General features: G+C 39.7%; 2 protein-coding genes across 2 annotated transcripts in view; one reads left to right on the top strand and one right to left on the bottom strand.

The window, feature by feature from the left end:
• The window catches only part of LOC139170328 (uncharacterized), a 355,966-nt gene that overhangs the window by 216,338 nt on the left and 113,746 nt on the right, over positions 1–25,882 (bottom strand). The window lies entirely within an intron of this gene.
• FBXL5 (F-box and leucine rich repeat protein 5) overlaps positions 1–25,882 on the top strand; it is a 151,886-nt gene that overhangs the window by 103,775 nt on the left and 22,229 nt on the right. Inside the window, 3 exon segments of the mRNA XM_070757367.1 lie at positions 24,468–24,506; positions 24,509–24,615; positions 24,811–24,893. Of these exon segments, the coding sequence (XP_070613468.1) occupies positions 24,468–24,506; positions 24,509–24,615; positions 24,811–24,893 (229 nt within the window).

Genomic DNA, 25,882 nt, shown 5'->3' with positions numbered 1-25,882 from the left:
TCAGATTCGGTCACCCATCGCTAGACCTATTTGCGACCGCGACCAATACCCAATTCCCTCGATTCTATTCCAGATTCCCATCCCCGGGAGCGGAGGCAACAAATGCACTCAGAACTCCTTGGCCTCGAGGGCTGCTTTACGCCTTCCTTCCAATACCAATTATCCCAGATGTGATCCACAAGATCATTCTCAAGAAGGCCCAGGTGATTCTGATAGCCCCTCGCTGGCCTCGCCGGTCCTAGTTCGCAGACCTACAATGTCTGTCCGTCCAGGACCCCTGGCGACTCACCATTTCGGAGGATATGTTGCAGCAGGGGCCTCTCACCATCCAGACCTGGAGTGGTTCCACCTCACCGCTTGGCTATTATCCGGCGCGACCTAGACCTTCGAGGTAATGACCCGGACACTATAGAAGTAATCCTCAAATCCAGAAGAGTCTCTACCAACAGGATCTACGACCATACCTAGTCCAGGTTTCTCCAGTGGTGCTCACAGGAAGATCTATCACCCCTGTGTATTCCCAGTCACAGAATCGTATCCTTCCTTATGAAAGGTTTTCATCAAGGCCTCTCAACCAGCACCATCTGTTGCCATCTGGAAGCCCTATCTTCGGTCTTAGCAGGGCCTCGCAGACAACCACTCTGCTCCTTTCTGGAAATTCAAGAATTTCTTAGAGGTATTTTGAACCTCAGACCTTCCAGAGTTCATAGATATCCGTCCTGGGACTTACCGCAGTTCTCCATTCCCTTACTCAGGCACCATACGAACCCCTAAGTTCAGCGTCCTTCAGGTACCTATCTTACAAGGTAGCATTCCTGGAGGCGATAACATCTGCCCAACACATCTCAGAATTGGCAGCCCTTTCAATTGGGCAGGATCTATGCCAGTTCCATTTGGACAAAGTAGTCCTGCGTTTGGACCCCACCTTTCTACCCAAGGTCAGTTCCATGTTCCACAGATCCCAGGACATTGTGTTGCCCTCATTCTGTTCCAATCAGAACCATCATCTTGCGCTCAGATAGCACACCCTAGACCTCACCAGAGCTCTACGAATCTATTTCCAACGGACGAGACCTGTTTGGAGGTCCGAAGCCTTATTCATAGCCTACCATCCCAGATCCCTGGGATCCAGGGCATCCTCAACCATAGTAGTTTGTTGGATCTGAGGGACAATCTCAAAGGCTTATGAGTCAGCTTCCCTCAGCGTACCAAGAGGTATCACAGCACATTCCACAAGAAGTACAGTCACATCTGCCGCATGGGCAACTCAAGCTCCATTGGAAGAAGTCTGCAAAGCAGCCACTTGGGCCTCTCCAAACTCTTTCATAAGGCACTACAAAATTGACTCTTACGCTTCAGCGGGTGCTGCCTTCGGCAGAAGAGTCCTCCAATCCGTTATCTCTCAAGATGGCGAACTAATCCCTCCCTAGGGACTCATCTATTGGGTATGTCCCACGTGATTGCTGGACCCGCTCTTTCAGTATGGAGAATATGCGTTGATTGCTTACCTGAACGCCTCTTCTTGTACGCTGAGTGGATACAGCAGTCACTTCCCTCCCTATTTCTATTCTAACTATGGTTATACCTTTAATCTGTATTCTTCCTATCAAGAGAGTAGAGCACTATTTGAGCCACCACCTTGAGCCTAAGTCTACGGATTCACGAATTCTGGGGAAGGGGCGGATAAAGCAGGCTTTTTAAAGACTAGGCTCGGTCCTATGCGGATTGGACAGCGAGCAACCCATGTGACTGCTGTACCCGCTCAGTGTACGAGAAGAGGCGTTCAGGTAAACAATCAATGCCTATTTTCACCTAGTTATTTGAATTATTTGACTTCAATTATTTGACTTGAATTAATTAATTAATAATTTGAATGATTTGTATCTGAGAAGATGGGAACTAATCTTTTTTATATTTAATAAGCAATAGATTGATATTATTTATAGTATTTATTTAGGAATTGACTAATTAAATTTAATAAGTAAGTTTGGAATATATAAGGGTTTGAATGTTTATCAATAATTGACTTATCTTCTGAGATAGAGAATTAATTGGAAATTTGATTATTAGTTGAGTAACTTATTAAGACTTTATTCAGGATATAAAATTAATTTGATAGTGATTTAGAGCTGATCTGTTAGTTGATAGGGATAATATATCTTAGTTATAATTAACACAGACAAATTATTGGGTGTTTTTTTTTGCTCCTTGTAGCTTTAGTTGAGGAAAAGATATAATAAAGAAATAGAATTATATATTAACTATATATTTAAAATATTAAAGGAATATTAGAGAAAAGAAAGAAGAATATGGCAGCTCTCTCAACATCAACTAAAACAATTAAAAAAGGAAGATTAATGCTGTCATCCCCGCTGTACAAAAATCCTCATCAGCATCAGATATTAACATGGTAGAAAATAAAGTCGAAACCCCTTCACTACAAACTTTACTAAATTCCTTAGAATAAAATACAGGAGTTTATGCTTAGACAGCAAGAATAGATAAATAAGATGCAAGAGGCAATTTCACAAAACCCTCAAGAGACAAAATAAAAATTTGAAGAAGTATGAGAACATTTTATAAAACTAAGTGCTAAAATAGAAGGAATACGAGAGACGGTAAATACATACAAAACTAAAATTAAAAAAAATAGAATAAACGAAAATGAAGAGAAACTTAAATTAGCCAATAAGGAATTAGAAGCTGCAGTCACTCAATTAAAATTTGAAAAAGCTTCTTTTTATTTAAGACTACAAAATGTTCCGGAAGAAAAAGGGGAAAATATATTTGGAACAGTCCTAGAAATATTCTCAGAACAATTAAAAATAGATGAAGATGATTTGAATAGACACATTAATGAAGTTTGTTGAGTTCAAACCAACTATTCGAGACGTCATCAACTCCCCATAGAAATCTACGAAAAAAACATTGACAGATGAAATATATAGAAATACCAGAGAACTTCTATCGTACAAAAGGAAAGATATAATAGCAAATACCAAAAAGAGTACAAGAGAAGAGAAGATAATTACATTACTTTACAGCAAAACTAATAAGACAAGAAATACGATTTAGATCAGGGGTCTCAAACTCAATTTACCCGGGGTGGTGCTGGAGGTAGAGTCTAGGTGAGGCTGGGCCGCATCAGGTTTTCCACAAGAAAAGCTCTTACAAAAACATTCCAATGTTATCAAATGTCTCTTTGTTTTCATCTTATTTTGTGTTAAAAAATAATTCATAAGAAATATTCATAAGAAAAAAAATCAATCAGTAATAAATAAATAAAATGAAAATGATAATAATAATACAGCAGTTATAGAAGACTGAAGAAACCATATATAGTTGCCGACTATAGAAATGTAATTATTATTATTCAGATTCTGTAATAATAATGTCTGTATTAACAGTTCTTTAACATTTAATGGACATAGATTGTGAGCTGGGCAGTGTCGGTGATGTCTGTGGTCTCATCAAGAGCGACTGAGTATACACTGAAACATTTTGCTTTCTCACACAGTTGATCATAAATATCACTTGACAGGTCAGAAATGTGCTCTGCTATGGTGTTGGCAGAAAGGCTGATGTTACTAAACAGACCTTTCTTTTCTGGACAGACAATACTTACAGCCTGTAATATGCACTTTTTTTACAAATTTGCCTTCTTTGAATGGCTTTCCTGCTTTAGCAATCATCTCACTAACCACGTAGCTAGCTTCGACTGCTGCATCATTCTCTTTGGTTGCTTTCTTAAAGAAATCTTGTTGCCTCAGTAGATATGTTTTAAGATTAGCAACCCAGTTTGCTCTCTTATCTCCCTGACATTTTGCATACTCGTCAGCATGTCTAGTTGTGTAATGACGTTTCAAATTGTATTCTTTGTGCACTGCAACTTTCTCTGTGCAAGTAAGACACGTCGGAATGCCCCTGTGCTCAACGAAGAAATATTGCACTTCCCACTTTTCCTGAAATTGTCTGTGCTCATCACCAACCTTTCTCTTCACATGTTTTTGAAAAAGACATGTTTGGGGCGGTGTAATATATAATTCCACTTGGTGTCACTGTTTCAGTGTTTAGCGGCTAAAGTTTAGCCGATGCGTCTTTTCTGCTTTTTTTCTGTCCTGCTGAGTAGCAATTTCTACTCCGCTTCTGAGCTCGGGGTAATGGCACAAGTTCACAATATGCCCAGCTGATGTCCTGCCTCTGAGAGCAATATACCCCACTGTGTTTGGTAGGTTCATTCAGCTCTGCACACCATACTGAAAAGTGCCATTCATATCAAACTCTGGCCGCATTAACATTAAACTTTGATATTGAGGTGGTTAATGCCGGAGGGAGTAATGATCCCATGGAAGGGAAAGAAAATTACAATTGAGACAACAGAACAAGCGTATAAGTTTATTGCAGAACATTTTAATAAAGAAGGAGAAAGTAGCACAGAAGCAGAGTCACTAAGCCAAGAAGAAGAAAAAAACCGGGAGAAGACAGTGTTGAAAGATTAAAGAAGGGGAAAGAAGAGAGAATAGAAACATTAAGGAAATTGAGGAGTATTAAAAAACTGAAAATAAGCTACAATAAAATGCAACAATTGATTAAACTATTTTCGGTAAATATTAATGGATTAAACTCACCAAAAAAGAGAGAACAAATTATAAAAACAAAATGTTGATATTGTCTGCTAACAAGAAGTCCATATTAAAAAGAATGATATTAAAATGTTAGAAAAACCAACATTAGGTAAACGGAAAGGGGTGCCATACAAGTCTAAAAAATAATAATAGTAAATAATAATAATAATTTGCATCTCTAGCAGAAAAAAAAAGAGGGATCGCAACATATGTTAAAGGTTGGTTAAAAGATTGCAAAAAACTTTTTTCAAAAATTATATAAGAAAGAGGAAATAGAAGAACAAGATATACAAATATATTTAAATCAATCTAAAATACCAAAGATATCAAAAATTAACATAGATAGAATGGAAGAAGATATAACAATGATTGAATTAGAAAATGCAATTAAAAAACAAAATAATAATAAAACCCCAGTATCTGATGGGATTCCGACTGAATTTTATAAAGCGTTCACCCAGGTTCGCCTGGTGCACCAATTGCGACCCTATTTGGACCGGGAGTCACTGCTCACAGTCACTCATGCCCTCATCACCTCGAGGCTCGACTACTGTAACGCTCTCTACATGGGGCTACCTTTGAAAAGTGTTCAGAAGACTTCCGGGTGGAGCTCGATCGCGCTGGAGGTGCGGAGGCTTAGCTCTGTCTCTGTAGCCTACCCTTTCGCCCTGCAGGACGCCGTTTTGCGTTGTGCCGACACCCGTAGGGGTCGGCCCAGGACAAGGGGGTTAGGGACAGCCCCGCAGCTGCAGGAATGAAGAGCTGCGTCCAGACGGCTGCCTGGGCGCAGCCATAGCGGTCGCCGACAGAGGAAGTCCAAAAATAGATCAAGAAGTCTACGAGGAAACAGATCGGCAGATAAAGAAGATTGACAGCACCACACGAAAATCTTTTGGTATTTGAGTAAAGTTTGTGAAGAGAAGATCCTAGGCTGAAAGGCGAACATAAACAAAGTAAAAAAAACTGTAAGTGATATCCATACGCGGAAAAGAAGAACAGCCGGAACTACTTGTCTTTGTTAAAGTTAATAGTATAATTTCCTTTTTTCAATTCTAAGATTATAGTGTGGTGTTTTTTGTTTTTTGTTTTTGCTATTCATTTTTTATAATTATATTTTTCTCTTTTTTAAATAATAATTAAAGACTGAATTGCTAATTACTTAATTAGATGAAGTTGGAATACTCTAATGAATTGAATATATGAACTGAATTGAAACTACTCTATTTGAATGAAATTTTATTGAAGTTATAATTACTTGGAATAAATTTTGGACTGTCTATTTTATTTTTATATTTTTATAATTTTTCTTTTATCTTTTTCTCCACTTTTCCTTCCTTCTTTTGGATTTTGTGGGACTATTTTTTAACCTGATATCGGAGGTGTAGGGATAATTTTTCCTATTTTTTTCTTTCTCATATTTTTTCTCTTTTTATACAATAAGAAGATGTGGATTTTATTTTTATAGTCATTTTAACTTGGATATTATATTGGACATTGGTTTTGGAATTTTACTTTCTGGATATTTGTATTAAAGCACCACTCATACTTGGTTTATTCGGACTTATTAGACTTTTTTGGACCCTTCTTTTAGATTTTTGATATTTTTTCCTTTTTTAATTTTTGGTGTGATTATTATTATTATTATTACTATTATTATTATTTTTTCTTTTTTTACCTTTTTATCCTTTCAGAATATTAGAAATAACTTTTTAATAATTCTTCCAATTTTTCTTAAATAATTTTTAAATAGGTTTTTTCTCCTTTTCTCTTCCTCTTTTCTTCTTTCTCTTCTTTTCTTTACCTTTTCTCACTAGAATTATAGCCTTTCCTTTTCTTTATTATTAATTAATTATGTGCTAGAAGCTTTGTTTTCTTTCCTTCCCCACCTGGTTCCCCCCCATGAGCTTAGGATCTTAAAAGACTGAAGTATTTTTCTTCCCTTTTTCTTTTCTTTTTCCTTTCTTTTAAATTAATTTAAATAATTACTGTATTAATAGAATTGAATTGATATTTTTTTGATTTCTTGCTTATAATTTACAGATTTAAATTCCTTTCTTTTTTACTAAGAATATATAAGACATTGATTTAAATAACTGTTAAGTAAAATAGAAATTTTGGAATATGAAAGGTTCTTACAGGCCACAAAGTGTGACTTTGTTGACAACAACACAACGTGAAAACAAACAACTACTCCCGCTTCGACTTCAACCCCTACACCTAAAGTTTCTCCAATTTCATCACCATTACAAAAAAGGACCATAACTACAATGTTGGCCAAAGAGAAAGAAAAAGAAAAGCCACTTATGGACTCAAATTTCCAGACCATTCAAGAAGCACTAGCGGGCATCCAAGAGCTTGTACAGACGACACAAACCCAGACAAAAACTCGACACGAACAAAGAAGAAATGAAAATGTACCTACAAGAAATGAAGCAAGAAATGAGACAAGAAATGAAGGAGATGAAAGATGAGATTAAAAAAGAAATTGCTGAACTTAAAACTGAACTAACAGAAGTGAAAGGAAACGTTGCCGAAATGGATGGACAACAAAACTTACAAGACAGTGAAAAAAGAATACAACTGACAGAAGAAAAAATCCAAGCTATGGGAAAAAAAGTGGAAGAATATGAAGATTGTAACTACGCGGCCCGCAGAAGCTTTGACACAGCAATAACTAACCTAGAACTCCAATCCGCGTCACATTGGTTTGAGATTCCAAAATATTGACGAAGAAAGAGATGAAGATTTATCTGCAAAAATGGCAGAAGTCATAGGAGGCATCATGCAGGCGGATCCAGCAGAATTGATAAGAGAAATTGATGAAGTTTACCGAGTCCAGACTGGCTATGTAAGATGCCATAACTTACCAAGAGAAGTTCATATTAAGTTTTCAAGAAAAATTATCAAAGATGAGATACTGAGATTGACAAGAAATGAGACTTTTCAACGTAATGGGAAAGAAATCACGATTTTGAAACAAGTCCCGAAGAGAGTGCGAGAGAGTAGAAGAGAATACTATTTTCTTACAAGCATTTTAATTTAAAAGAACATTGTTTTCAGATGGTTGGTACCAGAAGGTTTGACTCTAACTTGGCAATCAACGAAAGTGAAAATAGTGGAACAAGCAAGATCCTTCTTAGCACGTAGCGGATTGGATAGAATTGAACAAATTTGGATAGAACCAAAGAGTAGTGATGACATGATGGGGGCCACTGATGGTGAAGGGGAAGAACCACTGGCAGTGAAGCAGAAACAACCACAGGCTTCACAAGAATTAATCTTGGAAACCCGACTTTGAGAACCAAAAGAAGCTAAAAAGTACTACAAATAAAGATGACACATGACTTGAAAATATTTTCAGTCAATGTAAATGGATTGAATAACCCAAGGAAAAGAAACCAAGTATTAACTAAACTCATGAAACAAAAAGCTCAGATAAATATTTTAAAAGAAGTTCATATCAAAAAATCAAAACGAAGTCTTCTTAAAAATTCAAAACTGGGGAAATTATACACTAGTTTGGCAAATCAAAAGAAAAGAGGAGTAGCAATGTATATTGATGAATTAATTGAATCCAAAGAAATATATAATGATAGTGATGGAAGGATGTTGATAGTGCAATTAGATTTAGAAACAAAACCTCTTGTAATTATTTCAATTTATGCACCAAATGACAATCAAAAACAATTTTATAAAGATTTGCACGAAAAAATTAATGAATTATCAATTGAAAATTTGATAATAATAGGAGATTTTAATGCAATTCCAGATGACCAAATGGATTATACTGGGAAAAGAAAAGAAAAGAAAAAAAAGGTAATTTTACCTGTGACGTTCTGGAAAATGAGTACAGAATTATCATTAAAAGATGTATGGCGAGAACACCGTTTAAAAGATAAACAATACACTTTTTATTCTAACCCACACAAGACTTGGTCCAGAATTGACATGGCTTGGGCCCCTGCCCATATAATGGAACAAATTAGTAGAGGGGCGGCATACAAATCCAAATAATAAATAAATAAATAAATAAATAAAATAGAAATAGAGACAAATACTTGGGCAGATCATAACCCTTTATCTATATATTGGAAAGGCAAAAGGAAAATAAATAATTGGTCAATGAACAGAACTATCATAAAAGACCCAGAGTATAAAAAATGGATAGAGAAAGAACTAGATATTTTTTTCAAAATAAACAAAAATACTGATACTACCCCTCAAAACTTATGGGATACAACTAAGGCATATATACGTGGGTTAACATTATCATTTATAGCAAAAAAAAATAAAGAGAAGAATAGATGCTATGAAAAATTAGTAGAAGAACTAAAAAAAATAGAAATGTTAATGCAAAAAGAGGATAAGGCTGACAAACTTAAAAATCAGAGATAATAAGACATAAACTAAGACTAATAGAAAAGAAAAGATAAAGAGAGCAAAACAAGAATATTTTGAACATGCGAATAACCCAGGAAGATGGTTGTCATAGAAATTAAGAAAAGAGAGAGAAAATAGAATTATAAAAAACTTGATAGATTCAAAAGCCACAATAAAACACAGAATAGAAGATAAAAAGGAAATTGCATTGGAATTTTATAGACAATTATATAAGAAAGAAGAAATAAGCAAGGATTTAATTTTTAAATATTTGGAAAAAATAGATTTACCAGTATTAACTGAAACACAACAGCAGAGATTAAATAAGCCTATTACAGAAATGGAATTAAGGCAATCTATAAAGAATCAAAAAAATAACAAAGCGACTGGCCCAGATGCAATACCAGCAGAATTTTATAAATTGGTTACAGAAATACTTTTTTCAAATATGCTTGAGATATATAACCAAATAATGATAGAATTACCAAAACCATGGTCAGAAACTTTAATAACTTTAATCCATAAGGCCGATACGGAAAAAGAAAAAATTGAAAATTATAGACCTATTTCACTGTTAAATGTAGATTATAAAATTTTTATATCAATATTTGCCAACAGATTTAAAAGTATTATAAATAATATGATACATAGTGATCAAAATGGATTCCTACCAGGAAGACAAATTAAAAATAATTTAAGAATAATAGTAAATACACTAAAATATTATGAACAGCATCCAGAAAAGCAAATGGCACTTATATTTTTGGATGCGAAAAAAGCATTTGATAATTAACTTTATGAAAATACAATTACACAAGATGGAGGTAGGAACAAAGTTTTTTAATATAATAGACGCTATATATTCTGAACAAACAGCTAAAATTATAATAAACAGCGAACAGACTAAAAAAGTAGCAATACAACGAGGAGTAAGACAAGGCTGTCCAATATCACCATTATTATTTATTTTAACATTAGAAGCATTGTTGATAAAAATAAGAGCAGATAGGGAAATAAAAGGATTGAAATTTAAAAAGAAATTTATAAAACACAAGCATTCGCGGATGATGTGTTTGTTCTAGATGACCCAACAGAATCTATTTTAAAGTTAATAAATTCAATTGAAGAATATGGGAAAGTCGCAGGATTGAAAATAAATAAAGAAAAGACGCAGATATTAACAAAAAATATGACTGAAATACAGAGAAAGTATTTAGGAGATTTATCAAACATAAAAATCACAAAAAAAGTGAAATACTTAGGGATATGAATGACTTCCAAAGCTGTATCTTTAAAAAATGATAATTACCTAAAATTATTAAGTCAGGTTAAAAAAGATTTAGAAATATGGAGTAATTTACAATTATCATTGGTAGGAAGAATCTCAACAATTAAAATGAATATCCTCCCTAAAATTTTGTTCCTTTTCCAAGTTATTCCAATAAACCCAGGACTGAAATTTTTTGCTAAATTAAATAAGATAATAAAAAAAATTATTTGGCAAGGTAAAAAATCAAGAATAAAACAAAATTCATTAGAAGACCGTAACGAAAGAGGAGGCCTCTGCCTCCCAAATTGGAAGCTATATTATCATGCCACCGCTTTGACTTGGATAAAAGAATGGCCGACTTTAGAAAATCAAAGGTTGCTCAACCTAGAAGGTCACGATTTGATGGTTGGATGGCATGCATTTATATGGTATGATAAATTAAAAACACATTCTATTTTAAAAATAATATTATTAGAAAAGCATTGATAGAACTATGGAATGAAATAAAGAAAAATCATTTTTTAGTAATGCCAGAATGGGTTTCACCTTTTGAAGCTATCACGCCTCCGAATCTTAAAGAAAAAGGTAAGATTTGGAAATAAAGAGATTTGTTAGATAATCAATTAAAGTTAAGAACAAAACAAGAGTTACAAGAGTTAGGTATTGACTTAGATTGGTGGCAATACATGCAGATTAGTTCCAGATATCAAACAGATGTAAAGATTTATATTTTTAAAAAAGAAAACAATGTATTGAGCAAATTATTATTTCAAAATCAAGCAAAGACAATTGGAAATGTGTATAAATATTTATTAAATTATACAACGATAGGTTGGATATTGAAAGACAACATGATCAGTTGGTGCAAAAATTTTGGTAAAGAGATAAATTTAGAGACATGGGAAAAGATATGGATGTATAATTGGAAAATAACAAAATCAATTTCCTTTAAGGAAAACCAAATCAAGATGTTTTATAGATGGTACCTTCCACTATATAGAATTTCCAAAATGTTTCCGTCTGTATCGCCTATTTGTTTGAAATGCAAAAAAGAAATTGGCACATATTATACATGGTGGACATGTCCTGAGACTAAAATGTTTTGGAACAAAGTAGAGAATTGGATAAATGAAATAACAAAGGAGAAGATAAAAAAATCCCCTGAATTTTTTCTATTGGGTATTTCAAACACGAAGTATAAAAAAGAAATCTACTACTTAATAATACATATATTGGTTGCGGCTCGAATAGTATTCGCACAGAAATGGAAAGAAAAGACAATACCAAAATATGTTGAAGTATTTTAAAAAATTATAGAATGTGCAGAACTAGATATGATGACTAAACGTTTGAATAATCAAACTGAAACAGAATTTTACAAAATATATAAAGTATAAAGTATATGATTGGTGGAATTTTAAAAATAGTATTAATAATTAAACACACAAGAATATATAACTATTTGAAGAATTATAAGATAGAATGAAATAGTATATAGTATAACCAACTTAGAAGTGTTTATTCTCTCTTTTTTCTGTATTACTAATACTTTTGGGGGGGGGGGTTTCCCCTCTTTTTGTATAAGTACACAATATTTTAAAAGATAAAGAAATTTAATTAATAGATTTAATATTAAAACATAGAGTTAAATTTAATAAGAATGTAATTTACACGTGTGGCATTTCTGTATTGATCTGATAACAGTTAGGGGTTTTTATATTTCTGTACTAGTTAGACTTCTACGACAAGCGGAGCAATGGTAGCTCCTGAAATGTTTAATGTTGTATGTCTTTGTCTGTCTTTTGGAAAAACAATAAAAAAAATTTTTTTTTAAAAAAAGAAAAGTGTTTGGAAATTTCAGATCGTGCAGAATGCAGCTGCAAGAGCAATCATGGGCTTTCCCAAATATGCCCATGTTACACCAACACTCCGCAGTCTGCATTGGTTGCCGATCAGTTTCGGGTCACAATTCAAAGTGTTGGTAATGACCTTTAAAGCCCTTCATGGCATTGGACCAGAATATCTCCGAGACCGCCTCCTGCCGCACGAATCCCAGCGACCGATTAGATCCCACAGAGTGGGCCTTCTCCAGGTCCCGTCAACTAAACAATGCCGCTTGGCGGGACCCAGGGAAAGAGCCTTCTCTGTGGCGGCCCCGGCCCTCTGGAACCAGCTCCCCCCAGAGATTAGAATTGCCCCCACTCTCCTTGCCTTTCATAAGCTACTTAAAACCCACCTCTGCCGCCACGCATGGGGGAATTAAGATTCCTTTTCCCCCTAGGCCATTACAATTGTATGCATGGTATGTTTGTATGTATGTTTGGTTTTTTATATTAAGGGATTTTTAATTCGCTTTTAGTATTTGATTATTATTGTACACTGTTTACGATTGCTGTTAGCTGCCCTGAGTTTTCGGAGCGGGGCGGCATATAAATCCAATAAATAAGTAAAATAAATAAATAAATAAATTACAAGACCCCATAAAAATCTGTTGTTAACAACATTTAATGAAGTATTAAATAAAGGTCACAATCTTGGAAGGAAGCATTAATTACTTTAATTCCTAAAGATGCCAACAAATGACAAAAGGCATGATTTAATGAAGTATTAAATAAAGGCCACAATCTTGGAAGGAAAGATTAATTACTTTAATTCCTAAAAATGCCAACAAACGACATATGATTAGGTGCTATAGACCGATTTCACTTCTAAATTCGGATTATAAGATATTCACTTCAATAATTGCAGAACGTCTAAAAAATAATTAATGAAATAATACACACCGACCAAAATGGCTTTTTTCCCAATAGAAACATTAAAAATAATATAAGAAACATCATAAATATTTTGGAATATTATGAAGCACACCCGGAAAAACCGATGGCCCTGGTTTTCCTCAATGCAGAGAAGGCGTTTGATAACTTAAATTGGAACGTTTTCATAAATCAATTAACAAAACTGAAATTTAAGGAAAAGTTTTTAAGGACTGTCCAAATCACATACACAAAACAAAGAGCAAAGATTATTATAAATGGAGACACTACAGATAGTATAAATATAGAAAAAGGAGTCCGTCAAGGATGCCCACTTTCCCCCTTAATTTTCATGTTAGCAATAGAAATTTTGCTAATACGAACACGTTTAAATAATGATATTATGGAATTTAATATTAGAGGACAGGAATACAAACTCCAAGCATTTGAGGATGACTTAGTTATTAATATTGAAGAACCCCTAGAAACAAGAGAAAAAGTATTTGATGAAATTAGCAGATTTGGGGAAGTAGCAGGTTTTAAAATAAATTAACAAAAAACTTAACAAAAAACTTAAGAAAAAATGAAAATTAAAAATTGATGAATAAATTAGGAATACAGGTAGGAAAAAAGGTTAAGTATTTAGGTATAAACTTATCTGAAAAATCCATAACAATAAAAGATGATAATTACTGAAAAAAATAGAGGAGAAACTAGTAAACTGGAATAAACTACCAATTTCTCTGATTGGAAGAATATCAACAATAAAAACATCAATCTTACCGCAAATATATTTATTTCAAACGATTCCAATTACATTAAAAAAACCTTTTTTCAAAAACTGAATGAATTAGTAACAAAATTTATATGGGCAGAGGAAAAATAGAAAACAAGGGGGTTTTGGACTTCTGGATTTTGTATTATACAGTGATCCCCCGGTTATTGCGTCCCCGACCATTGCGAACAGGGTAATTTGCGATTTTTGAACCCGGAAGTCAGAACACCATCTGCGCATGCGTGCCCTTTTTTTCTATGGGCACGCATGCGTAGATGGCGCCGGGCAGATCAGCTGCTGGGCGGCTTCCCTAGGTCTTCCCCCTCTTGGCCGGCATCAGCGAGGAGTTTCCCCACCACCGCCCACGCAAACTCCTCGCTGCTGCCGCTTCGCTCGGGTTGGGGGTTCGGGGGGGTGCTAGCGAGCCCCCCATGTCGGCGGGGACGTTTTAAAACACCCACGCGACTTTCCAATGAGTCCCGAAGACAAACGCGGAAGTTTGACGTTTGTCTTCGGGACTCATTGGAAAGTCGCGCGGGTGTTTTAAAACGTCCTCGCCGACATGGGGGGCTCGCTAGCACCCCCCCGACCCCCCAACCCGGGTTTGGGGGTGTGCTAGCGAGCCCCTCATGTCGGCGGGGACGCTAGCACCCCCCCGAACCCCCAACCCGGGTTAGGGGGGTGCTAGCGAGCCCCCCATGTCGGCGGCGACGTTTTAAAACAGCCACACCGCCCTCAATCTTCGGCTCCTCGCTAGCGCTGCGGAAGTAAAACCACCATCTGCACATGCGCAGATGGTGTTTTTACTTCCGCAGCGCTACTTCGCGAAAACCCACTCGTTGCGGGGGGGTCCTGGAACGGAACCCTCGCAACGAGCGGAGGATCACTGTATATCTATGCATCCATAATAAATTGGTTAAGAGATTGGATCAAATTAAACAATTAAAAATTACTTTTATTAGAGGGACACGATTTATTGGCAGAGTGGCATGCTTTCCTTTGGGATGAAAAAGATAAAATTCCTGGATGGTTCTCCAGTATGGAAGCCATGATGCATCCCAACATAATAGATCTCAGCAAGATGGTATCATATTATGAATTACTAAATGACAGAGGAGAATTAAAGACAAATGTACAATTTGGGAAAGAAGGAATAAAAGTGGACTTGGTGGTTCTATATGCAAATAAAATCAAGATATGATGAAGATAAAAGAAAGAGAGGAATACAAAAGGGAAAAAACAGACCTTGATAAAATAATTCTAGGCCAGGATAAAAAAAAATCATATCTAAATTATATAATTATCTTTTGAATTATAAAATGGAGGATTATATAGTAAAAGGAAATATTTATAGTTGGAACTAAAATTTTGGATATAATGTAAACTTAGATAAATGGGATATAATTTGGCACAAAAACTATAAACTGACTAAATCTGTAGCATATAAAGAAAATTTATATAAAATGTATTACAGGTGGCACCTTGCACAAGCAAGGCTAGCGCAGATTAAAACCTTCTTGCTGGAGATGCAAAGGAAAATTGGGAATCTATTTTCACATATGGTGGAGATGCAAAGGAAAATTGGGAATCTATTGGGAATCTATTTTCACATATGGTGGACTTGCCCATATATTAAAAAAAATAGGGACAAAATTCAAAGGTGGTTGACAGACACGACTAAAGTGACAATTAATAAAAAGCCTGAGGCTTTTTTATTGGGTATTATTGACCAGAAAATGGAACAAAATCAGTACTATTTAATTATTCATATACTAACAGCAGCTAGAATTGCAATAGCACAAAATTTGAAACAAGTTGAAATACCTGATGACTCAATTGTGATCAAAAAATTATGGACTGCTTAGAGGCGAACATGTTAACATTAAAATTGAGAAATAAAGAAGACTCTGAGTCCTATAAAATTTGGAACTCATAAGAATATTAAAATAACAATCTTTTTTTAAGTTACACACTGAATTTGATTATTTTAATTGTATAAATTTTTGTACTAATGATTAAGATAACGCAGTAGGAATAATGATAGATATAGAGAAATTAATAACAGAAATGACTTTTTTTACCAACTGTATTTTCCAAAACAAGAAAACAATAGAATACAAGGAAAGTGTTTGATGTTGATGTTTTTGTAAATGTATTTATATTGTTATATGTCTTTTCTTTTTCTTTTTTTCTTTCTTGTTATTGTTTGTATTCTTATATTTTATTTTAAATTTTAAACTTTAATAAAAACTATTTTTTTAAAAATAAATAAAATGAATATATCTCCAAGATGATAACATTTATTTCAAACATTCCCCATAAAATTGGACTAAAAATTCTTCGGTGAACTGAATAAAATAACAACTAAATTTGTTTGGGCAAGGAAAAAACCTAGAATAAAACTTAAATTACTACAGGATAGTCAAATTAGAGGTGGCTTCGGACTCCCTGACTGGGAACATACTATCAGTCAGCAACACTAATTTGGATTAAAGAATAGATACTTCTATAATAATAATAATAATAATAACAACAACAACAACAACAACAACAACAACAACAACAACAACAACAGAGTTGGAAGGGACATTGACTCAAAAGCTGCAGGGCATTTCGGATTTGTAAAGACTTTACACCTGGTCAAACAATTCTGGTGGCCATTTCTGAAAAAGGACATTGAAAATTATGTAGCCAGTTGGCCAGTGTGTGCATCAGCCAAAAGATGACCAGGGAAACCCATGAGACTTCTGCAACTAGTGGCAAATTCCCATGCCTCTCAAAAGAGTGCTAGGAACACCATAATTTGGGTAGTCACTAATTTGTTCTCAATGCAAGTCCACTTTATCCCTTGTCCAAGGATCCCATCAGCCCATACCTTGGGTAAAGTACTTGTGCAATATATTTATAGACTTCATAGCATTTCTGATCAAATTATCTCAGACAGGCGGGGGTGCAATTCACTTCACACATTTTTTTTTAAACTCATGGGGACCACCCAAGGCTTAAGTTCTTCCCAACCTCCCAAATAAATGGTGTGTGTGTGTGTGCTAATAAGCCACTTCAGTACTGGAATGGTACCTTGGGTACCCATATTAATTATCAACAAAATGTTTATGTTTATGTTCATTAGATTTGTATGCCGCCCCTTTCCGTAGACTTGGGGCGGCTCACAACACAATAAAAAACAGTTTATAACAAATCTAATAAATTTACAATTTAAAATATTTTAAAAACCCCATTATTAAACAGACATACACACAAGCATACCATACATAAATTGTATAGGCCCAGGGGAGATATTTCAGTTCCCCCATGCCTGATGACAAAGGTGGGTTTTAAGGAGTTTACGAAAGGCAAGAAGGGTAGGGGCAGTTCTAATCTCTGGGGGGAGCTGGTTCCAGAGAGTCAGGGCCGCCACAGAGAAGGCTCCTCCCCTGGGGCCCGCCAACCGACATTGTTTAGTTGACAGGACCTGGAGAAGGCCCACTCTGTGGGATCTAATCGGTCTCTGGGATTCGTGCGGTAAGAGGCGGTCTCGGAGATATTCTGGTCCAATGCCATGAAGGGCTTTAAAGGTCATAACCAACACTTTGAATTGTGACCGGAAGTTGATCGGCAACCAATGCAGACTGCGGAGTGTTGGAGTAACATGGGCATACCTAGAGAAGCCCATGACTGCTCTCGCAGCTGCATTCTGCACGATCTGAAGTTTCCGAACACTTTTCAAAGGTAGCCCCATGTAGAGAGCATTACAGTAGTTGAACCTCGAGGTGATGAGGGCATGAGTGACTGTGAGCAGTGAGTCCCGGTCCAGATAGGGCCGCAACTGGTGCACCAGGTGAACCTGGGCAAACATCCCCCTCGCCACAGCTGAAAGATGGTTCTCTAATGCAGTGATTTTCAACCTTTTTTGAGCCGCGGCACATTTTTTACATTTACAAAACCCTGGGGCACATTGAGCGGGGGGGGGGGGGGCTAAAAAAAGTTTGGACAAAAAAATTATCTCTCTCTCTCTTCCTCCCCTTCACTCTATTTCTTTCTCCCTCCATCTTTCTCTCCTTCCTTCCTCTTTCTTTCTCTCTCTCTATCCCTCTTTCTTTCTCTTCCTTCCTTCCTCTCTTTTTTGCTCTCTTTCTCTCTCCCTCCCTACCCTCCCTCTATGTCTTTCTCTCTCTCTCCTTCCCTCCCTCTCTTTCTCTCTCTCTCTCTCTCTCGCTTTCTTTCTCTCTCTCTTGCTTTCTTTCTCTCTTGTTCTCTTTCTCTCTCTCTCTTGCTTTCTTTCTCTCTTGCTTTCTTTTTCTCTGAGCTTCGCGGCACACCTGACCATGTCTCGCGGCACACTAGTGTGCCACGGCACACTGGTTGAAAAACACTGCTCTAATGTGAGATGTGGATCGAGGAGGACGCCGAAGTTGCGGACCCTCTCCGAGAGGGTCAATAATTTTCCCCCCCAGGGTGATGGACAGACAGGTGGAATTGTCCTTGGGAGGCAAAACCCACAGCCACTCCGTCTTATCAGGGTTGAGTTTGAGTCTGTTGGCACCCATCCAGGCCCCAACAGCCTCCAGACACCGGCACATCACTTCCACTGCTTCGTTGATTGGACATGGGTGGAGATGTAAAGCTGGGTATCATCAGCGTACTGATGATACCTCACCCCATGCCCTTAGATGATCTCACCCAGCGGTTTCATGTAGATATTGAATAGCAGGGGGGAGAGGACCGACCCCTGAGGCACCCCACAAGGGAGAGACCTCGAGGTCGACCTCTGGCCCCCCACTAACACTGACTGCGACCGAGCCGGAGAGGTAGGAGGAGAACCACTGAAGAACAGTGCCTCCCACTCCTAACCCCTCCAGCTGGTGCAGATGGTATCGAAAGCCGCTGAGAGGTCAAGAAGCACCAGGACAGGATAAACCCCTGTCCCGGGCCCGCCAGAGATCATCCATCAACGCGACCAAAGCAGTTTCCGTGCTGTAACCGGGCCTGAAACCCGACTGCTGGGGACCTAGATAATCGGCTTCTTCCAAGGACCGCTGGAGCTGGAGTGCTACCACCTTCTCAACAACCTTCCCCATAAAGGAAAGGTTGGAGACTGGACGACAGTTATTAAGTACGGCTGGGTCCAGGGAAGGCTTCTTGAGGAGGGGGCGCACCAGCGCCTCTTTATAGGGTGTTGGGAAGGATCCCCTCCCCAAGGAAGCGTTGACAATCTCCTGGACCCGGCTACGGGTCACCTCCCTGCTGGCCGAAACCAGCCAGGAGGGACACGGATCCAGTAAGCAGGTGGCAGAACTCACAGCTCCAATGGCCTTGTACATTTCATCAGGTGTCACCAGATCAAATTCTTCCCAGAGAGGTGGACAAGTACGGGCCCCAGTCACCTCGACTGACTCGTTGTCAGTCGACTCTGTTTTACAATTGGAGTCGAGGTCTGCCCAAATCCGAGCGATTTTATCAGCGAAAAACGTGTTAAAATCCTCGGCACTACTCTGCAAGGGCTCCCCAACTCCCCCCTGGTTAAGAAGGGAGCGGGTCACCCTGAACAGAGCGCCAGGCGGGATTCCGCTGATGCAATCAGGGCGGCATGATACGCGCATCTTGCCACCTTGAGCACCACTTTGTAAGTCTTAATATGAGCTCTTACAAGTGTTCGATCAGATTCAGACTTATTCTTCCTCCATCGCTTCTCTAGACGTCTCTTCTGGCGTTTCAACTCCCGGAGCTCCTCGTTGAACCATGGAGCTCTACGGGGTCTAGCGCCACGGAGAGGTCACAAAGGCGCAATCCGATCAAGAGCCTCCACTGCAGCCTTGTTCCAGGCCTCCGCAAGAGACTCCGCCGAACTGTGGACAAGTGCATCTGGAATAACCCCAAGCGCCGTCTGAAAGCCCTCTGGGTCCATCAGGCGTCTGGGGCGGAACATCTTAATCGGTTCCGCCTCCCTGCGTGGGAGGATTGTAGCCAGGAAGTCAAGCCGTAGTAGAAAATGGTCCGACCATGACAAAGGCAACGTTTCTAAGCCCCTTAGTCTCAGACCATTACTCAATTGCTTGGAGAGGAATACCATGTCAGGTGCATGTTCTCCCTGGTGAGTCGGACCCTGTACTACTTGAGTCAGGTCCATGGCTGTCATGGTGGCCATGAACTCCTGTGCCAGCCCATAGGCTTCGCCGAGTGACGGCAGGTTGAAGTCCCCCAAGACAATAAGTCGGCTACCTCCTCGAGTAGCACAGGCAGGGCTTTTGACACGCAGCTGGGAGGCAGGTACGTGAGAAATAAGCCCACCTGAACCCCTAAGTCCAACTTCATCAAGAGGGACTCGCAACTCGCAATTTCGGAGCAATGAGTCTATGTAGGCAAAGGCTCTCCCTGGCTATAATAGCCACTCCTCCCCCCCTTCCCTGGGGTCGAGGTTGATGCTATATCTGTGAAACCCGACTGGGCAAATTTCAGAGAGAGGAACTCTTCCCTCTGGGCCCAGCCAGGTTTCAGTAATACATGCCAGGTCAGCCTCCTCATCCAGGATCAGGTCTGTTTGCAGAAGCGGTGTATAATATTCAATGCACAGCAGCACAGGGTTTACCTCTTTCAAGGTAGCTTCAGGTTAGGACTTTATAGTAATACCAAAACTATCTTTGGACAAACCCCCAAAACTCCTCATTACAAGAATGGGTAAAACAACTACAAAATATATGTCCAGTAGTGTGCAAAGTGCTCAGGTAAGCACAAGAAGCCTACAAAGGGCAGGCTGATTTAAAAAAAGTGCCAAAGCAAATTATCAACTCAGTCATGATCCAATTGGATTTTTTCCAAAAACCTGAAAAGGATTCACCCCGTATTTTATTGTAGACTGCTGAAACCGGAAGTAACTTCTCCCCTTCAGCCACTTCCTCCCACACCATCCCTTCCTATTTACATGGAAGGGGAACAACATTTTGAGGTAAAAGAAATTTTGGACTCTCAGAAACACAAGGGTGGGATCCAGTATTTGTTTGCATGGAAACATTTCCCTGCTTCCCAATCCGAATCGGTTGATGGAAGACACTTTTGAATTGATTAACCTCTTTGTGCTTCCAGCAAACCCAAAATATTGAACCGCAATTGAATACTTAAAATTCTCTTTTTTCCTTCTCTTTTAGTGCTAATGCTTTTGTAAAGGGGCGGGTGGGGGGGAAATCTCAGCTACTCATCTTGGATTTCTTTGAAGCTCACTAGGAACTGCCATAATCAGGATGGGGGTGGGCATCTCAGAAGGAAGCCTGCTGGAGATGTGAAAGAATGCTGTGGGAAAATTGGGGAGTATGGACACTTAACAGGAACTAGAGGTATCAAACTGAGCCATTTGCCAAGCTTCAAGGACGCCAGTCCTGGAAAGGAATTTACATTAATGCCTGAGGCACCAAGTTCCCAAAATATTGGAACTAGCCTGATTGAACTACCCTCCCAGCGGGGAGGATTTGGACATTGAGGATTGCTTTCAATATGATTTTTGTGTGGTTTTTTCTTCAAAGCTTGCCTCATCCACACTGCACTCGGCATCCCTAGTAAAAGTATCTTCTCTCTAAAACTTATGGTTCAAGGGTTGTTTTTCCTAGGAAGTAGCTTGAGCCAGTTTGACAGCGGCCCTCTATCTTTCTCGCTTGGTGGCCTGGCCAAAGGGGGTGAGAGGGAATGGTTCTGTGTGAGTGCAGGTGCACCCATGCACAGCTCCTTTGTACAAGGGGCAGGACGTGTGTGTGTATCACCATATAAATGGAGCTTTGTGTCTGAGTGCAGGTGCCCACTGCTCGCACAAATAGAGCTTTGCATGTTAGCGCCCGTCACTCACACAAGTGGAACTGCGTGCTCTGCCTACCACTTGCGCCATCCAGTTCTGAAGACCACAGCCCAGTAGTGAGCTAGAGGGGTTGAATACCCCTGGGCTAAGGTACTGGCCTAGAAACTAGGAGATGATGATTTCTAGTCCTCCTGTAGGCATGAAAGCCAGCTGAGTGACCAGTTACTCACTCTTATCCCAATCTATTTCACAGGCTGTTGTTAGGAAAATAGGAGGCAGAACTATTAGGTAGGTTCACCACCTTGATATGATATAATATGTGTGTATGTATTCTGTTTTTTCTTTTCAGGCAGGAAAATCATGTCTCATCTAGATTGTATCTGCATAAAATTACTAGTACAGTGGTACCTCTACTTAAGAACTTAATTCATTCCGTGACCAGGTTCTTAAGTAGAAACGTAAGTAGAAGCAATTTTTCCCATAGGAATCAATGTAAAAGCAAATAATAATAATTTATTAAACTTGTATGCCGCCCCTCTCCGAAGTCTCGGAGCGGCTCACAACAAAATACAAAGCACAAATCTGATATTAAAAACAATTATAAAAACCCATTATAAAAAAACAGTCATACCATCCAATTAAACCATACATAAAATGAAACAGCTAAGGGTCAGTTATGTCCCCCTAGCCTGGCAGCATAGGTGGGTTTTCAGTGATTTGCAAAAGGCAAGGAGGGTGGGGGCAGTCCTAATCTCTGGGGGGAGTTGATTCCAGAGGGCCGGGGCCGCCACAGAGAAGGCTCTTCTCCTGGGGCCTGCCAGATGACATTGTTTTGTCGACGGGACCCGGAGAAGGCCAACTCTGTGGGACCTGATCGGTCGCTGGGATTCGTGCGGCAGAAGCGGTCCCGAAGGTATTCTGGTCCATTGCCATGTAGGGCTTTATAGGTCATAACCAACACTTTGAATTGTGACCAGAAAACTGATTGGCAGCCAGTGCATGGGCATATCTAGGAAAGCCCATGATAGCTCTCGCGGCTGCATTCTGCACAATCTGAAGTTTCTGAACACTTTTCAAAGGTAGCCCCTTGTAGAGAGCATTACAGTAGTCGAACCTCGAGGTGATGAGGGCATGAGTGACCGTGAGCAGTGGCGAACCTGGGCAAACGCTCTCCTCGCCACAGCTGAAAGATGGTGCTCTAATATTAGCTGTGGATCGAGAAGGATGCCCAAGTTGCGGACCCTTTCCTAGGGGGTCAATAACTCTCCGCCCCCCAGGGTAATGGACGGACAGATGGAATTGTGCTTGGCAGGCAAAACCCACAGGCACTCAGTCTTGTCAGGGTTGAGTTTGATCCTGTTGACACCCATCCAGACACCAACAACCTCCAGGCACCGACACATCACTTCCACCGCTTCACTGACTGGACATGGGGTGGAGATGTACAACTGGGTATCATCAGCATATTGATGATACCTCACCCCATGCCCTTGGATGATCTTACCCAGCGGTTTCATGTAGATATTAAATAGCAGGGGGGAGAGGACTGACCCCTGAGGCACCCCGCAAAGGAGAGACCTAGAGGTCGACCTCTGACCCCCCACTAACACCGACTACGACCGACCAGAGAAGAACCACTGGAGAACAGTGCCTCCCACTCCCAAGCCCTGCAGCCGACGCAGAAGGATACTATGGTCAATGGTATCAAAAGCCACTGAGAGGTCAAGAAGCACCAGGACAGAGGACAAGCCCCTATCCCGGGCCCGCCAGAGATCATCCATCAGCGCGACCAAAGCGTTTCCGTGCTGTGCCTGGGCCTGAATCCTGACTGTTGAGGGCTTTGATAAATAATGTGTGCAAACCCATTAGGAAAGAAATAAAAGCTCGAATTTGGGTGGGAGGAGGAGGAGGAAGAAGAGGAGGTGAGGGGATTCAAAAAAATCCCAAACTTTAAGTCAAAAAAAAAAGAGGGACTGCGGTGGCGGTGAGAAGTACGCACCTCCCATACACCCAGCGCAAGGTTGCCTCCCATACACTGCACCAGAGGGAAAAACCCAGGCGGGCGAGAGGGGGGAACCTCCCGCTTCTTTGACCAAAAGGAGGTTGCTGCTGCTGCTACCTTCCTTCCCATGCTGAAGGGCTCCCCTCTCTCTCTCTCTCTCGCCTTGTAACCGGTGCCTTTCCTTCATTGTGGTGACTCGGTTTGGCTGAAACTGAGTTGATCCAGCTGGGGCAAAGTGCCCCCTTTTGCTTTTCTGTGCGCTCCCTTTTGCTTTTCCGTGCCCAGATGCTCAGGAGGCAACCTCGTGGCCAGGTGTATGGGAGGCAGTGCAAGGGAGTCACCACAGCGAAGTGGCGCCCAGAGAAAGGAAAATGCTTTGTTCACTCTGGACTGCCAAAGCCTCCTTAAGCGCCACCGAAAGGCTCCTCTGGCAGCCCAAAAAGGCCCCAGATGGCCGGGATTAAAGGGGGAATGGCAGGAAACTGGCAGGGCCTTCGTGCTGCTCTCAAATTTCCTGGGAAATTTTTCCGGGCTCGGGTTCTTAAGTAGAAAATGGTTCTTAAGAAGAGGCAAAAAAATCTTGAACACCCAGTTCTTATCTAGAAAAGTTCTTAAGTATAGGCGTTCTTAGGTAGAGGTACCACTATATATATATGTATTACTGATTGAAACATACTAACTTAATATGATATGAATATTGAATTTGGACTAATACTAGCATTTAGCTTAGCTATGACTTGGGTTAATTCAAACAAAACACAGTATTAACTATAGCAAATTGATCCAAGTGACATGATAAACTTCAATTAAGTTTTTTCTTAATAAGGTAATTTAGAACATTCATTTTTATTTTTAAATTTTTCTTCCTATTTCTTTAAACAGAAGGAAATGGAGAAGAATCCTCTGCTATCAGCATTGTCCAGAAGAGAAAGACTTACTTCAAGGCATAATCCATAACATTCTGCCACGTGTAGGTTCATCAGTGAGAACCATTGTACTGGCGTACAGTTCAGCCATATCTAATAAAATGGTACAGTATATAATAAGTGATTCCCTAGAGTGTAAAAGTATTCTGAATGTATTTTAAAAATATGTGTCACCTTTTTTTCTAATTGACATTTAAGATGAATTAATAATATATAAAGGAAATACAAGTTGAAAAGATATTTTGCTATTTTCTGCATTCCTTTTATAATTTGGCCTTCTTAAACTGTTTTTAATATAGGTCAGACACATCTTGGAACTTTGTCCTAACCTGGAATACCTTGATCTCACTCAGACTGATATTTCTGATTCTGCATTCGAAAGGTTGATAGCTTTCATTTTAAGTAGTAGTCTGTATATATGAGAGATTGATTACCTTGTTACATGTTATCTTATCCAGCACCTACAAATAGTCACTTAACGACCATTAGATTGTTTGAATTTAGATGGTGCTGAATGAATGGTGGTTGCAATCAGTCCATAAAGTTACAGTAGCACTGTTTCAGCACCCTCACAATCATGTGATCAGAACTTGGGTGCTTAACAACTGACCTGTATTTAGGACTTCATTGTTTGCTTCAACTACTCTCATTTGCCTTTACTATGCTCTACTATGCCCAGCTGACCTTTACCAACTTCCTGGTGCTGCTGGCCTGGGATACAGGCTTTGGGCCACTGTTCACTGTAAGCTGCACGCGCGCGCCCCCCAATACCCCCTCACACACCCTTTTCCACGGGCGCGCGCTCCCCATCCCCATGCCAGCCCTTGGGGGGGGGGGGCGGAGAGGCGCCGGCAGTAGACATGGGTGGAAGGAAAGGGAGCCGCGGCCACCCCTGCCTCTCCACAGTGCCTCCGGCCCCTCGCGCCCCTGGCCCCACGGCGCTGCCCCACACCCGCCCTATCTGCCCCCTCTCTGGCTTTCTCCTCCTCTGTCTCCTGCCTTGGGGTGCGACTTCTCCCGCGGCGGTCACTGTAGCGGCTGCGGCTTCTCCTCCTCCGCGCTCTCAGCCAGGGGGCTGCGAGAGAGGGTTTTCTCTGTGTGCTTCAGGAATGCCCACCCCTCTCGCAGCCCCTTCGCTGAGAGCGCTTTCGGCCTGGACTTTCAGCAAGGGGGCTGCAGTAGAGGCAGGGCAGACGTTCCCGAAGCGCTCGGAGAAAGCGCTCTCGCAGCCCCTTCGCTGACAGAGACAGAGGGAGAGAGAAAGTAAATGAGAAAGAGAGAGGGGGTGAGAGAGATAGCAAGAGCGAGAACAAGAGAAAGAAAGCAAGAGAGATAGAAAGAAAGAGTGAGAGAAAGAAAGCAATAGAGAGA

The sequence above is a fragment of the Erythrolamprus reginae genome, chromosome 7, assembly GCF_031021105.1.
Source record: "Erythrolamprus reginae isolate rEryReg1 chromosome 7, rEryReg1.hap1, whole genome shotgun sequence".
NCBI lineage: Eukaryota > Metazoa > Chordata > Lepidosauria > Squamata > Dipsadidae > Erythrolamprus > Erythrolamprus reginae.
The sequence above is the reverse complement of the archived record's forward strand: the minus strand, read 5'-3'. Positions and strand labels throughout refer to the sequence as shown.